This window comes from Clavelina lepadiformis, chromosome 7 (assembly GCF_947623445.1).
Source record: "Clavelina lepadiformis chromosome 7, kaClaLepa1.1, whole genome shotgun sequence".
NCBI classification, from domain to species: Eukaryota; Metazoa; Chordata; class Ascidiacea; order Aplousobranchia; family Clavelinidae; genus Clavelina; species Clavelina lepadiformis.
In genome coordinates, this window is record NC_135246.1 from 15,769,537 (window position 1) to 15,785,669 (window position 16,133).

Genomic DNA, 16,133 nt, shown 5'->3' on the forward strand with positions numbered 1-16,133 from the left:
TAGTTTGAAATGCAAAATTTTTTTTATTGAAATTCTAAAGCCATTGTATCCCAAACCAAAAAAACACACTACTAGTAAAAACCTTTGAGCAAGTAATAATAGATTCAAATTCAGCAAATAATGGAATTACAAGATGCTTAACATGTTTAATGAATATGCACTTGCTGATTTGCAGGAACATATTATAATAATACTACACTTGTTGACAGTGTTTTACAGAATCACAGAGATCGCTAACGCGAGAGTGCAAAGTCATAACATAAAAACAAATAGACACAACACTGACAGTAAAATAACTACCATGTGTACTAGGAAATACCTTCAATGCATGTTGTCACCAATAAGTTTTATAGAGTTGTGCAATTTATTACATATCCTACTAGTTATTTAGAAATAGATGTACAACAAAACAATAAAGCACTTAACATGCGCTGAAATCAAAAAATATTTACCCCGATATTGACTTGACTAATTAACAGTGAACCGCAAAAACATCGAAGGTACAAAGATCAACAATTATAATTATAATACAAAAATGGCCCCCAAACACTTGTATTAAAGTAAAACTCAGAACATAAAAATCATTAAAAACTGTAACCAACCATGGTTGGGACAAGTGCAGTGTAAAAATGCAAGCATACATTCTGCTTATAACAAGCCACATAACTACCTGATACACCCAAAAAGAAAAATAAGAAAAAAAACTTATAAAAAAAAGAAACAATCTATTATTATTTTATTCGTCTATTATTTAGAAAAAAACAAAAAAACAGTAAAACACATTGTATTATGTGAACAGGATGCTGTAATATGAATAGTCAAAAATGAAATATGAATACTTATTTTGTAACCAACAATGGAATGTTTTAAAGAAAAAAAGAAAATGTAAACAATCAAGTTTTTCCACCTGCATGCCAAACAGCGACTTCCAGTCCAACAAGCAATACCTGCTTCAAAAGCATTTACAATGGGATAATAATACCTACAGACTACAGTTACATAATCATTATAAACACTACACTAATATAAACAGGTGACTGTTTTTCAAATCAAGCATTTGTATGAAAATTAACTGGCGAGACCAGCTGCTTTTGCCATGGAGTAAAAAATGCCTTTGGCTTTAAGCAAATTCTCAGGATTGTCAAATTCTGCTACCTTCCCGGCATCTAACACAAGGACTCTGTGTAATATAAAAGATTATTAAGTTTCCTTCATGAAAGAAAGAGCCTGGCACAGCAGTATAATTTTCAGGCATGACTGGATCCTCACTCTTCATTAACCCGACATAAGAGATATTGAATCTGTTATAGTAATCTGTTTTTCACCTTGTGCTATCCATAATGGTATTGAGACGATGTGCAATTGTGAACGTGGTCGAATCTGCAAACTCTGACTTGATCGTATCCTGTAAAAGCAAAATTTAACAACACATTACAGGCATGCTGATAAAACCTTAACACTTTTGGTTAAAAACAAACATGGTAAAGCCTAAGTTAAACTAATAAATCACCTGAATAAGATCATCAGTCTCAAGATCAACTGCAGCTGTAGCTTCATCAAGAACCAATATCTTGGATTTTCTCAACAGAGCTCTTGCTAAGCAGACCAGTTGTCGCTGTCCAACACTTTAACAAACAAGTAATTTTGCAATCAAGTTATTAAATGAATGTAAGCACGTTTTACAAAAGGGCACAGAAAAAGGACAACCACAGACCTTAGATTTTCTCCGCCTTCGGCAACCTCATGTTCAAGTTTCTTCGGCAAAGTTGAAACAAAATTCTTCAGATGGGAATGTTCCAAAGCATCCCATACTTTTTCATCAGAGTAAGTATCAAAAGGATCGAGATTCATCCTAAACGTTCCACAGAACAAAATTGGATCCTAAAATAAACAAATATTTAAGCAAAATTCAAAGCAAATATTAATAAAGTAAGTTATCGAAGTAAAATTTTAACTCAGAGTGTAGTCAAAAACATTTTCTCAGTCCAATAAACACACTTCCATTGTACAATTATGGAAAGCAGTGCTTTTTTGTACATCATACAGGTAGAATGCGATTAATTCAACCAATAAAATAACTAGTACAGAAGCTTACCTGTGGAATGATGGATAACTTGGATCTGAGTGAATGCAAACCCATCTTTCCTAGGTCAAGTCCATCGATAGTGATCATGCCTTCTGCTGCTTCAATGATGCGGAACAAAGCCAATGTCAGGGAAGACTTGCCTGCTCCAGTTCGACCAACTACGCCGATCTATCATCGAATTAATTATTGCGTTGCTTATTGAATTAATTTGCTGCTAGAGACTTTGGATATTCAAACATACAAATTTTAACTGCAAAAGGACACTTGTCCCTTGCAGCCTAAATTAAGATTTCTATGATGTTATCATAAAATGTAAACTCAACAATTCTCTTACTTTTTCACCGCCTTTGATGTCAACATTGATGCCTCGAACGACAAGATCCAGCTCATCACGATACCTTGTGCTATAGTTTACAAATTTGATTCCACCACGATCAGGCCAACTGCTGTTTGGAAGATTGTGTTCAATATTCAATGGGGCCTGTGGAAATTTGTGAAAATTTTAACCATCAGTGCTAATTTCACCATAATATTTCAAGTATCGATGGCTTAGGAAAAGCGTCTGTGCGGTGTGAAATCTAAAAAACAATGATGTCATAGAGCAAAAAACATAATATTTTCTTACCTCCTGTTGTACGCTTGCATATTCTTCAACTCTTTCAACCGCAACAATGTTTGTTTCAACCTCACTGGCTGTTCTCACCATTATATTTAAAGTGTTAGTTACCTGCGAAATACAGCAAATTGTGTAATTGGACAATTCCACTTCACAAAAGACCTTCTATGTCTCGTTGTACTGATGTTTATGGCATAGCTGGAAAGCCTACCTGCATTGCATATGAGATGGAAAGCCCAACAATTGCTGCTTCTATGTGGCCTTTTTCAACAACCGCAAATATGGCAGCAAAAAACACTATCAAGTTTCCAACAATTTGAAGACGCAAAGCAAGCCATCTGAATAATTTAATATGACTATTAGGCATGTAATACAATAGCATATGCAGCACTTGTAATAGATCCCTAATCGATGTATTACGACTAAAACATAGACTGAAGTCTGAAGAATAGAGATAGATAATAGAGAGTAGAAAATGGTAATGGACAGAACAGAGTCACCTGTTGGAGACAATATTAGGATAGTGAGCCATTAAGTTACTGTCAACTTTTAATTCATTCTGCTTGATGAAAGTTTTCTGTAACCCATAGGCTCGTATGGTACTAGCTCCTGTCGAAGAGAAAATGGTTGATATTAGTAATAAAACTCAAACATTTTCAAGTATTTGAAAAAAGCTGTTTGACAGAAGTTCTGAGTATTTCTAAACCAAGCTCAACTCATATATAGTAACCAGGTATGGTACCAAGCAAATTGTAAGTCAAAATAATGCAAATTAGAACACCTGCGAGGGTTTCACTGAAATGCGAATAAATAGGAGATCTGCTGATAGATTCCAACCTTTTAAGCTGCCTCGATGTTCGAACGTAAAACCGCTGCAATGGACAACAATAAATGAAAGGAACAATAGCCAAAATTATTGATGTAAAAACTGAGTTACCATGCCACAACTATGCTTCTTACATTTCACAAACGATGGCTATGCCACTAATGTGGTGATATTTATAACTGTAATATAATTTTGAACTTGATAATAATTAATCTATGGGTGATATGCAAATGATGTTGGATCAAATGTGATGTCGAATTACAGCTCAGCTGATAAATAATCACAGATCTAATTTGATATAAAATAGTATTTTTCCTACACTTATGAAAAGTAAATTCTAGTAATTGGTGTATATACTAATTGTAAGTAACAATTATTATTAAGCTATTGAACAGTACACTTCATGCATCAACAATAGTTAAACAGCTACCTGCACAAACCAGTAAAGCAAAAAAATTGGAAGAACAACGGTGCCGAATATTGGAGTACTGTAGATTACAACAACGATTGTAGACAGAGTCATAAAGAATGTTCTTATAAAGCCATTCATGCATTGTGGAACAACTTGATCAATCTGGTACATGTCCTTGCTGCCAGCAAAGAGTCAAAATACTTTGTCAAATAAATAAAATATGGCGGAGATTCGGACTGGCATTTACACAGCAAAACTATTTTAGACTGGAATAAAAACTCATATCCAACTGGCAATCATCAAATGCATCATCAAACCTGAAGCGGTTGACAATTCTACCAAGTGGAGTTGTGTCAAAAAATGACATTGTCGCTTTGAGGACATTGCTTAACATTTTTGAATGGAGGGCAGTTGAAGCAGCAACTGATCCGTAAGTAAAAGCCAATGATGACACCAAAATTGCTATAGCTGAAAGAATAAAAAATACTTTTAAAGAAATAGCTTGCATATATAAAAATACTTTTAATATGTAAATAAAATGCGTAAATCGTACAGAACATAACAGTCATCACAAATTCTGAAAAATGCTAATGATTTTGGAAAAAATTAAAAAAGTTTCTATATTTACTTTTTGTTAATGCAAAAACACCATATATAACCAGTCGGAATGCAATTGAGTCGTGTGGTTCACCAGGTTTACCAGAGTCCTTTGTCCAATCTACATAGAAAAAAATATTTACGATGGAACTGGATCAAATAAAGCTTCTTCTGATCAATTTAAAATGATTTAAGCAAGTTTCTTTCTCAAGCCGAAATGCGAAAAGCTAATAACCTGCAAGCCATATGCTGGAACCAACAGAAGAACCACTGGATAAAATGGAAAATACGATAATGATAAAACTTGGAACAAATCCAACTGATCGTATGTAAGACAGAAATACTGATGCTTTTATCTTGAGTAGAAAACAATAGAAAATATTAAAATATCATTTTTCTGCAGATTTTTCAGAATATTATGCAACACAATTAATTAGCTAAGAGTCGGGGATTACAATATTAACAAAAACATACATTTCCAGTTTCTGCTGTTTCTGTGACAATCAACTTGCTGGCTTTTGGTATCTTAAGTTCTGGTAATTTGCATGTGAGATTTGGATCATCCTTTTTAATAGGATGATATTTGCTTGTTGGACTTGGAACAGCCTGTTCTCCAGAGGACTGTCGGCTTATCTGCCTGTGATATTAAAACAAAAAAAATCAACATGCAGCATCTACAACAAAACAAGCTTGGCCTAGGTAAACAACCAGGACAACGAAACAAACCGTTGAAACTGTCTTCTTGCAATAAAAGCTGCTGATCCTTCTGAGCCAATAATTGGTTCAGGATCTTCATCGTCAGGGAGTGTTCCAACAAATGATAAATTCAGAGCTAAAACGGAAAACAAAAAAGTTAAACAACATACAACTATACAACCACACGCAAACTGTTGTTGTAATCATGTCACCATCGACCATCACTGCCATCTTGGGATATATTTCATATTCCGTAATGTGAAATAATTCCAAATACCTACCTGACAGTTCATCGTCAATTTCATCTTCTTCATAGTTTGAATAATTTTTTAAAAATTCAGCAAAATCACCATTCCTTTCCATTAATTCATCATAGTGACCAACCTAAAAATGAAGAAAAAAGCATTATTAATTTCCACGAAAGAATATGCGTTACTATGCAAATGCCATAATACATGCCAATACGTCTGTATGTAAGTAATGCAAGTAACCATTACCTCTGATATCAAAATCATTGTTCTTTTCTAACAGTTAATCGTAAAGACCACACTAGTATATATCCAGAAGAAAACAGTAACATTATTTTTTGTGGAAATATATTCCACTCATATCAGACAAGCAATGCATGTATGATACACTACCTCTGATATCTTTCCATCTACAAGTACAACAATCATATCAACTTGTGGCAAGAACGAAACTCCATGTGTGACCAGAACACGAGTCTAAATAAAACATTGGCATCATATATCTCAGGCAAAAAACTTAGAAATAAACATAGAAAAGAATAAATCATTAAGAATCACTTTTTTTTGGAGATAACCATTTGGTCCAAAAACATTGTCAAAGATATTTTTTCCGACATGAGCATCAACAGCACTGAGTGGATCATCGAACAAGTATACCTGAAATCAGCGATTTTACGGTAAACTGGCAACTAAGAAGTTAAAAGGGACCAAATGTATTTACAGGCTAGAAATGTCTGTGCATTGTTAAAATATGAGAACTTACATCTGAGTCCTGATATACAGCTCTTGCGATCGAAACCCTTTGCTTTTGACCTCCAGATAAATTGATACCCTATCAAAAACAGAATTTACAAGCATTTACAAGATTTCAACATGACATTTTCACAATTTATGACTTGAACAAAAGTTTTAATAAAAAACAGATACCTTCTCTCCAATTTCAGTCTGGTCACTAGCTGGCAACATTTCAAAATCTTCTTTCAGTTCACAAGCTTCAATAATATCTTGATACTTGCAAACATCAAGTGGCTTGCCAAAGAGAATGTTTTCACGCACAGTGAGATTTTGAATCCAAGCTTGTTGTCCTACATACGCTACGGAACCCTAAATAAAAAAAAACATTCAAATGGTTCATATCATTTGCCACAAGTGAATAGCTATCAATATCATGAACAAATTTCAAAACATCCACGCATAATTTAAACAAATAGTTTTCGGCAAGGAGTAAATAGCACATTCCCTTTCTCTGGGCTTATGCGTAAAAACGTTAACTCACCTTCACTGATACTTTTCCATTCAATTTCTCCATATTTCCCAGTAAACTGTTGATAAGAGACGACTTTCCACTTCCAACTTGTCCAACAACAGCGATCAGAGATCCTTTGGGCACAGACAGATTAATGCTGAATAAGAAAAATGTGTAGAAAATAAAAAAATATACTTTAGTGTGGAGAGAGATAAACTTGCTTTTGAATACTACAACTTGCAATGGTGCAATGCAATGACCATGTATTTGAAAGGAAAGCAAAAAACAAAAAAAATAATGCTTGCTGGAAATTTACAACTCACTGTATGAAATTCAGATGTTGGAAATTGCAAAAACAACTTAGTCACATATAGTATACTAAAAATTTGAAACAGCCAACACACCAATATCAAAAATCTGTTTGTTAAGACACCATTTGCTTGCTCTTGCAAAATTCTCTAAAAAAGTGTAAAGCAAATACCTTTGTGTGATATTAAGATGGCCTTTGCTGTCTTCAAGATTTTCGAATGGGTTTGGATTTCTTAACGAACAACACCCAAACCTAACACTTACGATCGAAAACGTTACTTGCGCTTAGCCATTTTGAGACGCTGTCTTTCGAATGAAAGTTCACACTGGCGTCCCACAGGATTCTCAAGCAATTACTCTACTGACACGAAAAAGGCCGAAATGAGTACTGGAAATTTGTTCTTTTATCACTCTATTTCAGGGAGAAGTCAAAAATTTATAAATATTGTCCATGAACAATTATTATCTACACTACCTTTTCGACAAAATCCTCAACAACTTGTCCCACGAAAATACTTGTATATACAGCAATGCTTTTGAAACAAACATAGAACCCAACAATATATCACTATCCTCAAACTACCTTGCATAGTTTAACCGTGATTCACAATCAGAAACAAACTTTCCGTCTTGAGCAAATTCAACAACGACACCTTTACTGTTCAAAGAATAGTTAAAGTGGGAAATTATTTTCATAGCCCAATAAATCTCAAAAAATGTCCTCTTCAGAGTGTTATACGAGTTCACATGTCCATGTGACACGAACTGAAGGTGGAAAAACTGCAAGTCACTTTACAACGAGGATAATAGGACAAAACACTTTGGATAAATACAGCAAATCAGCCGTCAAAGACTACATACACCAATGCTCCAAATGGAATCAACATTCACAAAACATGCAATAAGCTATGAAGCCAAAATTCATAAAGTTTTAATATTAAAACAACCAACCCACTTCTTGACAAACAGGTTTTTGAGAAAGATGCATAATTATTATTTTTTTTTAAATTAAAGTATTGTTTGTGACCGATTCACTTTTTCCATTTCTGAGTTCTGACCTTAAAATCTCATACAGTAAGTCACAACTTTCCGTCGTGCTTTAATCGGTTATTTTCGTATGACCAACATTCGTTTAACTATGACCGACACTCTGAGGGAGGATAATTATGATGATCAATTAAGTAGAATATGTGTTAATTGTGCAATGAACATAAATTTAGGCACGTTTTTACAACATGATCTATGATATTATCTACAGCAAAAACCATGAAACTAATCAGATCATAATATATCATTTTGGATAAAAAGGCTGCCATTAGTATCAATATCATACTCCTGCAAAGTAGGTTCTTTTTCTTTATCCCAGGCAAACGTTCCATTTTTGATTGAAATCAATGGTCCTGAGCAAGAAGCTCTGTCAACATTTTCTGGATCCAGCTCATCATAGCAAAAAAATTTCTGGAGACGTTTTAAACTTACAGTTGCCTGCAATATAAAGAAGCAAAACATCATTTTGTTGGTTGGAACAAATTATTGTTCAAGCATTCTATCTCATTCAGCTGACAGATATTAAAACTAAAGATAAGGTTATGCCTATTTGCAAGAAAAAAGAGTACGTAATATGCAATTAATCACAATTAACGTTTCCTTAAACCTACGCTGAAGCACCTGTACTAGAAATGATATCGAGAATGGCAAAATTATTAAGGGAAATTGAAGAATGTTGAAAAGTGAAATTGATACAAAAGCTTTTTCAGCATCCAATATGTTATTAGGGTCGGACAAGGTGTACACACCAAACGTTGTCAATGAAACCTGACAGAAATACAGCATAACATTATCAAAACGTGAAATAATTTTGGGATTGAAAATTAATTAGCCGATAGTTTATAGTAATAGTAATAATTCAATAGCAACTGGTGTAAAGCACAATTATTTTCATACACAAAGTTTTTGGAAAGCGAACAGAAGACTGAAAGTTTAGAAAATTCTAACCAGAAGTGGAGCACAAGTGTAGGTGAACGTGGCAGCCGCATTAAGGTATGCCCCGCGTTTTAAAACATGCAGTTCTTTACCACGTATCGTTTCCACTTTGTCCTGAAAAGATAAATCTATTCAAATTATTCTTCATATTAAAAATTTTTATTTAAAATAAAATTTAAATTTTATTCTGTAAAATGTCATTTCAAAAGCATATTTTCAAAATCATTTTAACCAAGCAGAATTCAAAAATTATTTTCTAACAAAAACTTGTTTGTAAATCTACATAAGACAATACTACAGCATACCCTAAAAGAGAGCTCCCAAGCATACATTTTCAGAACTTTGATACCATTTAAGATTTCATTCATTACTTTAATTCGTTCGTCCTTGTGTTTCATTTGTTCAGTCTATGAAACATTGTTGCATTAGATAATTTTTTGGCAGTCATTCCTAACATAAGGACTTAAAACATTGAGATGAACCAAACACTATTTTTGACACTATTCAGTGAAGACTAGATTAGATAGTCATGAGATTAATAAACTCATATCATTGCCTTCCAACGTCGAAAGCAACGCTACTTCGATAAAGTAAAATGATTAGTGTAATTATGTTTTTAGCCTTTAAAGCAGTGTTTCCCAAACTTTTTTCCGATAACGCCCCCCTGGACAATTTACTGACTATCAAACGCCCATTTAACAAAAAAGTAACAATAAATTTACTATCCATTCGAGAAGTAAGAAAAAAGCACATGCACGCTTGCAAAACCAGCCTGAAATTTTTACAATTATTCGACGTACGATGGGTCAATTTTGACAACTAAAACATTTCTGACACGGTAACACATTCCTCTTTCGAACCGTGTAATCGCTTTTCTTTAACTACATCGATAAGCAAATAAATTGAACGTTTACAAGCTTAGCTCCAGCCATCAAAACTAGATAGCAGGGATTATTACATCATCCACTATCCAAGTCAAACGAAGCTTTTGTTACATCATAAACATATTGTTAGATAACACTCGTAAATCTCCTCGTCTCACTATGTTCAAAGGGTTTCTTCTGTTGTCCAGAAGCATTGTGACGGCACTTAACGTACGCTCTAATAAGTATGAGCTGGGAAATGCAATGACAACATTATTACCCGGTCCCACACGTGAGGATACTTCACTTTAATTTCGCGTTGCAGCCAAAATGATTGATACGAGATACGGAACTTTGGTTTGAGTTCAAAATCATTTTGCAAGAATCCCTTGCTCGGAAATATCATTGAATAGGTCGATTATCCAGTCAGGAATCTCCAATTGTATTACATCCTGAAACCGAACTTCCATGTCTTCATGCAATTCCTGAATATACTTGCTGTATGTCTCAACATCAACATTAGAAATACCTTGGTCGCTGATAGCAAATTGTTGCAAGCTGGAAAACTGGAAGAATTGCGTCTAGCTAAATTTCGTCCATACAAAGCAAGCTTAATTTTGAATCAACACAGTGCTGATTTCACCTTGATTAGATTTACCTTGTTACCCTGAAGGAATATAGGTTCAATTCGTTAAATTTGGAAAATATATCTGACAAGTATGCGATATCATTTCATAGCAATAATTTCTTTGGCAAGGCCAGGGTGACAGCTTTCCAAGAACTCCACAACATTATCTATCAGTGTGTAAAATCGTGCAAGGCAGTTTTTTTTGGAGAGCCATCTTACTTCCGTGTGTAGAAGTAATTAAGCGCTCAAGGGCCTCGTCGTTCTCTTTACACAATTGCTTAAACAAGCGTGTGTTAAGTGCATGAGCTTTAATCTTATTTACTGCCTTGATGACAGTCTTCAATGAGAGGTTAAGACGACCACTGATATTCTTGGCCACCAAATGCTGCGGATGAATCACACAATGAATTTATTGTAAGCACGTTTGGATTCGCTGCTTTTAGGAATGTCATGAAGCCACGGTAATGGCCCATCATAGATGGGGCGCCGTCAGTTGCACACACTATGATATTGGTATTGGAATTTGTTTTTTTTTTCGAGATATGTTTTAACTTCTTGAAATACTGTCTCACCCCGAGTATCTGATTCCAGTGCTAAAGCTATTGCCAACTCTTCATGTAAAACTCCAGCATTCACAAAACGAACATACCCAAGTAATATAGAGACTCATTTCCTGGCAAAGTTGACTCATCCAGTTGTAAACTGAATTCTGTATTCCTGATGATGCTGCATAAGCTATCTTCTATATCGGTAGCCATCTCATCCACCCATCTCTGTACAGTATTGTTACTCAGAGGAATAGATTTAATAACTGTAGAAGAGGGGCCTTGTGATGCAAAACGGTGTCTAAAACTTCCTTCACTGATGGCAAGATCAATTCTTCGCCGATCGTATGCGGCTTGCATTTTCTTGCAAGCATCAAAGACAAATTGTAAGACGCACGTAATCCATCATTACTTGTATGGGAAAGGTTTGAAAACATCGTGCCAACAGTTTTCCGTTTTTTGAAATTGTCCCGGACCATTTGAAAAAATGTTGCACTCTTGGCTACTGTATCTGGGTGAATTTTCGTTAAATACTCGGAAACTCTGGACGGCTTTATCTCTTCATTATAAAACACTTGAGCACATCAAACACATTGGCTGTGATTCTGGATTTGGGGCTGGAATTAATCCATACTGGAGATTACTTGAACAGTATTGCCTGCATTTTCGTTTGGTTGAACTCATTATTTAGCACTCTAATGACTGAATAAAATACCTATACCTAGGTACCGGCTCACTAACTAAAATCTAAGAATATTGCTATTCACAATCACACTAGCTTCCTCGTGGCTTAAATACCCTTTGGCATATGCAACATGAGAAAAAACGCAAGATTATTATGACGCAATACTGTTGGAATTCGTCTATTAACATAACAATAAGAATAGTGAGACCAATAAATGTATTTTATTTTAGGATTAATCGAAAATTCTCAGACTATGAAACCGAACACAGGAAAGTAAAATAAGTAAATCGAAGCATAAAACTATTATACAAACAGCGCAAGTGTTTACTTCGGCACTGTTCTTGTTACTGCCCACTTTATTATTAGCGCCCCCCAATCGCCCATTTAGTAGTCAGCGCCCCCTTGAGAGGCGCCAACGCCCACAAGGGGGCGCTGGCGCCCACTTTGGGAACCACTGCTTTAAAGTAAGGAGCCACACCAAAAACAAGTTGAAGTTAAGTAAGAGCAGTTGTCAGTAAATATACTGAAGAAAGGATTTGTACTAATATGTAGTGATTAAGCAGTTATTGCGGTAAAAAAGTGGCAAAAAGCACAATTTCATTGCTTAAAAATGATGTAGACGGTGGCTCTTATTATATCACAATTAAAAATACAATAGGGATGACTAAAGTGTTTGAATCAAGTATGAATAGAAGGCTTTGTTTGGCCAACAAGTAAACAGCAGTAGGTATAACTAAAGCGTACTTAAGTGTACAACAGGAACATTTTGCGTTAAACAAGTCTAGTTAGCTTACCGTTATTGTATTTGTGCTGGTTAATGCAGATGCTAACCTACGGTACAGGTAAGTCTTAGCTGTTGACGCCAGTCTAGTTCCATACAGGTAACTGTAATAACAATAATGCTCTACAAGCATCTTCCGTTAACTGTGACATTCCTAGCTGAAAATAAACATCACCTACTACTAATCACCTACCTATGGAGACATATTTTACCCAAAACGCGTTAGCTAGCCTACCACTACTACCGTATTTAACACAAACCCCAGTCATCAATCGTGTTGTTTTAACACTGAGACGTGATAATGACTTTCCATTATAATAGGAGGCAAAATTTAAAATGCAATTTTAACAATAACTGCTTAATCATTAAATACTATTAAAAATCCTTTCTCCAGTATGTTTACAGACAAGTACTCTGATTTAAGGCCAGCATGTTTTTGGACTTGCCCTTCACTTTAATCTATGATAGTTATTTTAGGCCTTACATGCTTGTTGTGGTGTGCTATTGAAATATTTATCCTCAGACTGAAGAAAGCCTTTATATGATTCGTAACTTGTCAATGACACCTCTTCACTCGTGCCCGATTGCTAAGCTTGTCATTACGCCTTTTCAAATAATTATATTATTATTTAAATTTGTATTTTTGCAACTTTGCACAAATTTAAAAGTGTTTATCAGAATCACTGAACAGGATCAAGCATTGTTAATGCCATGCCACGAGACATTGCAATGATGGTATCATTGAACACTGTAAGTCTGGCACTCTAACCACTACACTTTCAAGTCGACTGCAAACACACTAAGCAGTAATTGTTCATTTTAAATCTAACAGCTATTTTTCAACCTTGGTGAAAAATGTAAATTTTAAAATAAAACTAAAATAAAATAAATAAATTAATATTAAATTAATTAATTTTAAATAAATAAAATTATAAGTAAATAAATAAAATTACTTGATATTTGTGTACTCGGCTTGCAATAAAAGCATTAATTGGGACAAGCAGCACCATAACACCCCGCCCTGCAAGTGTGGAAGGACCTATGGTCTGCCACAGGAAATACATGGACAATATGATCTGCAACGGAGCTATAATAAAAGGTTTCATGTTAATAATATATAAAATAAAAAAAAATTAAGCAATACAAAAATAACTGTCTAAATCAAGAACGTGGTTTTTGATATCAGAACTGTATGTAGCCTACTAATAGAAGATAACTTTGCATATCATAAAAAACTTCACAACCAAATTAATTATTGAAAACCATACTTTGAGCCGAATTTTAACGGCATATACATACTTCTTTTCCTAACCTTAGTGTATTTATCGTTAAATAGTAAACGGTGAGTTAAAAAGAAAAATTCATTGAAACCCACCAGACCAAAAAACGTTTATACAAGTTGTAACATCTAACATTCTTTGGGCATCAACGGACATCAAATTCACAATCTCACCGACTGTACTTTCCTTTCGCGCAGCATTGGAAAGTGTGAGGGCCTAGATTTTAACATAAATCAAGCACATAACCAAATTATGCAATACTATTAATTAAAGGAATATATAGCAAGTAGCAGAGCGTCAGTACCGCAAACAAACGCACTATTATGACATAGAAGGTACCTTTCTATATACCGCTGCAATAATTCCAGAACGTACTCTCATGCCTACAGTGAGAACAGCATGATTATCCTGTTGTTGAACTATACTAAGTAACATCGCAGTAAGAAAGAGCAAAACTGCCAGAGTATATCCTTGCCATGCTGGAGCATCAGATTTTGTGAAAGAAATCATACCTCTGTGGAGGGGTAACCAACTTAAATGACAGGAATCTTTGAGCAGGCAAGTTTCACAAGAAGACTTCAAAGCAAAACCATTATTTTACAACAACTGACCTCAGAAGTTGTGGACTGACAAAAGTTAAAAGGACACCTATCAGATCAAGAACGGTGCTGACTAGATAAAATGGTCCAAATGTTTTCACTAATGCTTTGAAAAGTGAAGGCATTTTCTTCTTTTCTGTAACAATGTCTGTAGGTAAGCAGAATGACTTCATGTTGTTTACGTAAAAGCAAAACAAACAAGTAAGTAGAACCGATTTCTCTCACTGCTTGAAAATTGCAAAAACTGCTAACATGAGATCATCGTAGGCTTATTGATATATTTTATAGCTCTCAACTTACTTTTGGGCTGTTCAATTAGAACTTCTTCATCTGTGCTCGTGGAAAACAAGTCTTCTGAAGAACTTCCTCTTTCTTGTTGCTGATTTCTGCTGATTTAAATGTTCAGAATACACAACTGCAAGCTCCAGTGCCATTTCACGTTATTTAATGTGTATGGTTTGCAGGAAAGTACTTTGACATGATTTATCTTATAAATTAACTCCTCGTGAAGCTCGAACATTTAAGGTAAAGTGGAGATTATGATACCACAATCATACGTAATATTAATACACTAAAAGCCTAAGTTGAAATCAACATACTTAAACTTTGATTTCTCTGCATTCCATTTTTTCAGTAAATGCGCCACAACTTTCTCAGCTTTATCAACGCGATTCAGGTTCCAAAGATCACTGTCTACAAGAGGGCACTTGTAACCCGTCAAAATTATTCTGTTTGTTTAACAAAAATGTTATGTTCAAGTTCAAGCTGAAGTTTTATACAAAATTTGCGATGATTTAAGTTTCTCTGCACCAAGACCGCTACCCAACCACATACTTTGAGCACCACTGAAAGGTTAGCCTGGAAAGAAAGGAAGACGATGGTTCAGGGCATGGCTTTAAATTGTCTTTAATCTCATGTTCAAAATCTTGACCATGTTGCAATGCCCCAGGCTCCTGACAATAATGTTCCTAATGCAGGCACGAAAGTGATACTGTAAATTAGGCCATCATAACAATAATATCAGTGTTTTAAATTATTATACTTGCATTTCAAACAAGCTATAATTTTCACGATACTGGTACCGTTGATCATATTTGAGTATGTTTTGCAGAAGTGCCAAAATCAAGAGCATATTAGTTCATGTTGGTAGTGGGACATGATTTTTTCATCACACTACAATAAACAAGTTCAAACAACCTTGGTTAGTGACTACTCAAAACACTTCACTACAATGAAAAACAGAGCAATAACTTCTTGTTGGTTCAAGGTAACTGAACAACTATCATACTTATTAATTTAAATATTATTTTGCAAAAAGTACACATATTTCACAAACATACTTCTGCTAGAACTTCTATAAACACATTGTAATTGGTTGAAGGATCCTGCTCAGGAAAGTTTAAAGATATTACTTTATTCTCAGGTGAAATTAAAATGTAAGAACATTTGTAAACTGGTATAACGGATGAATGTCATTTAATTTAAATAAAGGCTTTATTTACTTATAGAAAGATGCAAGATAATAACTGGCGATTATTATTGTATGCCATTGAATGCTATACTAAGTGAATACCAGCAGCTATGTAGTTTATCAACTTACTTTAGGTGGAAAAGCTGGTGGGTCGTCAACAAAGAAGCACATCACAAAAAGTGAAAGTACACAGGCATAAGATATAAAGAAAGTGATTGCTCTGAACAATTCTCTGTCATCTAGAGGCTGCAGATAGTCATAA

The 16,133-nt window shown here is 34.6% G+C and overlaps 1 protein-coding gene across 2 annotated transcripts in view; it reads right to left on the reverse strand.

Annotated features, from left to right (window-relative positions):
* Positions 1 to 16,133, reverse strand: part of LOC143465374 (multidrug resistance-associated protein 1-like) — a 17,487-nt gene continuing 1,354 nt past the window's right edge. Inside the window, exons 5-39 of one of the 2 annotated variants that reach the window (XM_076963610.1) lie at positions 16,001 to 16,117; positions 15,741 to 15,785; positions 15,235 to 15,368; positions 15,000 to 15,128; positions 14,701 to 14,786; positions 14,413 to 14,536; positions 14,141 to 14,315; positions 13,897 to 14,017; positions 13,475 to 13,608; positions 9,325 to 9,426; positions 9,032 to 9,133; positions 8,705 to 8,851; positions 8,370 to 8,521; positions 6,758 to 6,884; positions 6,409 to 6,585; positions 6,245 to 6,313; positions 6,040 to 6,138; positions 5,875 to 5,958; positions 5,515 to 5,617; positions 5,264 to 5,369; positions 5,012 to 5,174; positions 4,773 to 4,893; positions 4,569 to 4,658; positions 4,258 to 4,408; positions 3,959 to 4,118; positions 3,484 to 3,574; positions 3,203 to 3,311; positions 2,914 to 3,040; positions 2,712 to 2,813; positions 2,421 to 2,567; positions 2,096 to 2,254; positions 1,715 to 1,881; positions 1,511 to 1,625; positions 1,326 to 1,405; positions 1 to 1,180 (exon numbers count right to left, since the gene is read on the reverse strand). In XM_076963610.1, the coding sequence (XP_076819725.1) occupies positions 1,069 to 1,180; positions 1,326 to 1,405; positions 1,511 to 1,625; positions 1,715 to 1,881; positions 2,096 to 2,254; positions 2,421 to 2,567; positions 2,712 to 2,813; positions 2,914 to 3,040; positions 3,203 to 3,311; positions 3,484 to 3,574; positions 3,959 to 4,118; positions 4,258 to 4,408; positions 4,569 to 4,658; positions 4,773 to 4,893; positions 5,012 to 5,174; positions 5,264 to 5,369; positions 5,515 to 5,617; positions 5,875 to 5,958; positions 6,040 to 6,138; positions 6,245 to 6,313; positions 6,409 to 6,585; positions 6,758 to 6,884; positions 8,370 to 8,521; positions 8,705 to 8,851; positions 9,032 to 9,133; positions 9,325 to 9,426; positions 13,475 to 13,608; positions 13,897 to 14,017; positions 14,141 to 14,315; positions 14,413 to 14,536; positions 14,701 to 14,786; positions 15,000 to 15,128; positions 15,235 to 15,368; positions 15,741 to 15,785; positions 16,001 to 16,117 (4,227 nt within the window). In that variant the 3' untranslated portion in view covers positions 1 to 1,068. Of the gene's footprint in view, positions 1,181 to 1,325; positions 1,406 to 1,510; positions 1,626 to 1,714; positions 1,882 to 2,095; positions 2,255 to 2,420; positions 2,568 to 2,711; positions 2,814 to 2,913; positions 3,041 to 3,202; positions 3,312 to 3,483; positions 3,575 to 3,958; positions 4,119 to 4,257; positions 4,409 to 4,568; positions 4,659 to 4,772; positions 4,894 to 5,011; positions 5,175 to 5,263; positions 5,370 to 5,514; positions 5,618 to 5,874; positions 5,959 to 6,039; positions 6,139 to 6,244; positions 6,314 to 6,408; positions 6,586 to 6,757; positions 6,885 to 8,369; positions 8,522 to 8,704; positions 8,852 to 9,031; positions 9,134 to 9,324; positions 9,427 to 13,474; positions 13,609 to 13,896; positions 14,018 to 14,140; positions 14,316 to 14,412; positions 14,537 to 14,700; positions 14,790 to 14,999; positions 15,129 to 15,234; positions 15,369 to 15,740; positions 15,786 to 16,000; positions 16,118 to 16,133 lie in introns of both variants that reach the window. The other variant, XM_076963609.1, reaches the window with a different exon arrangement.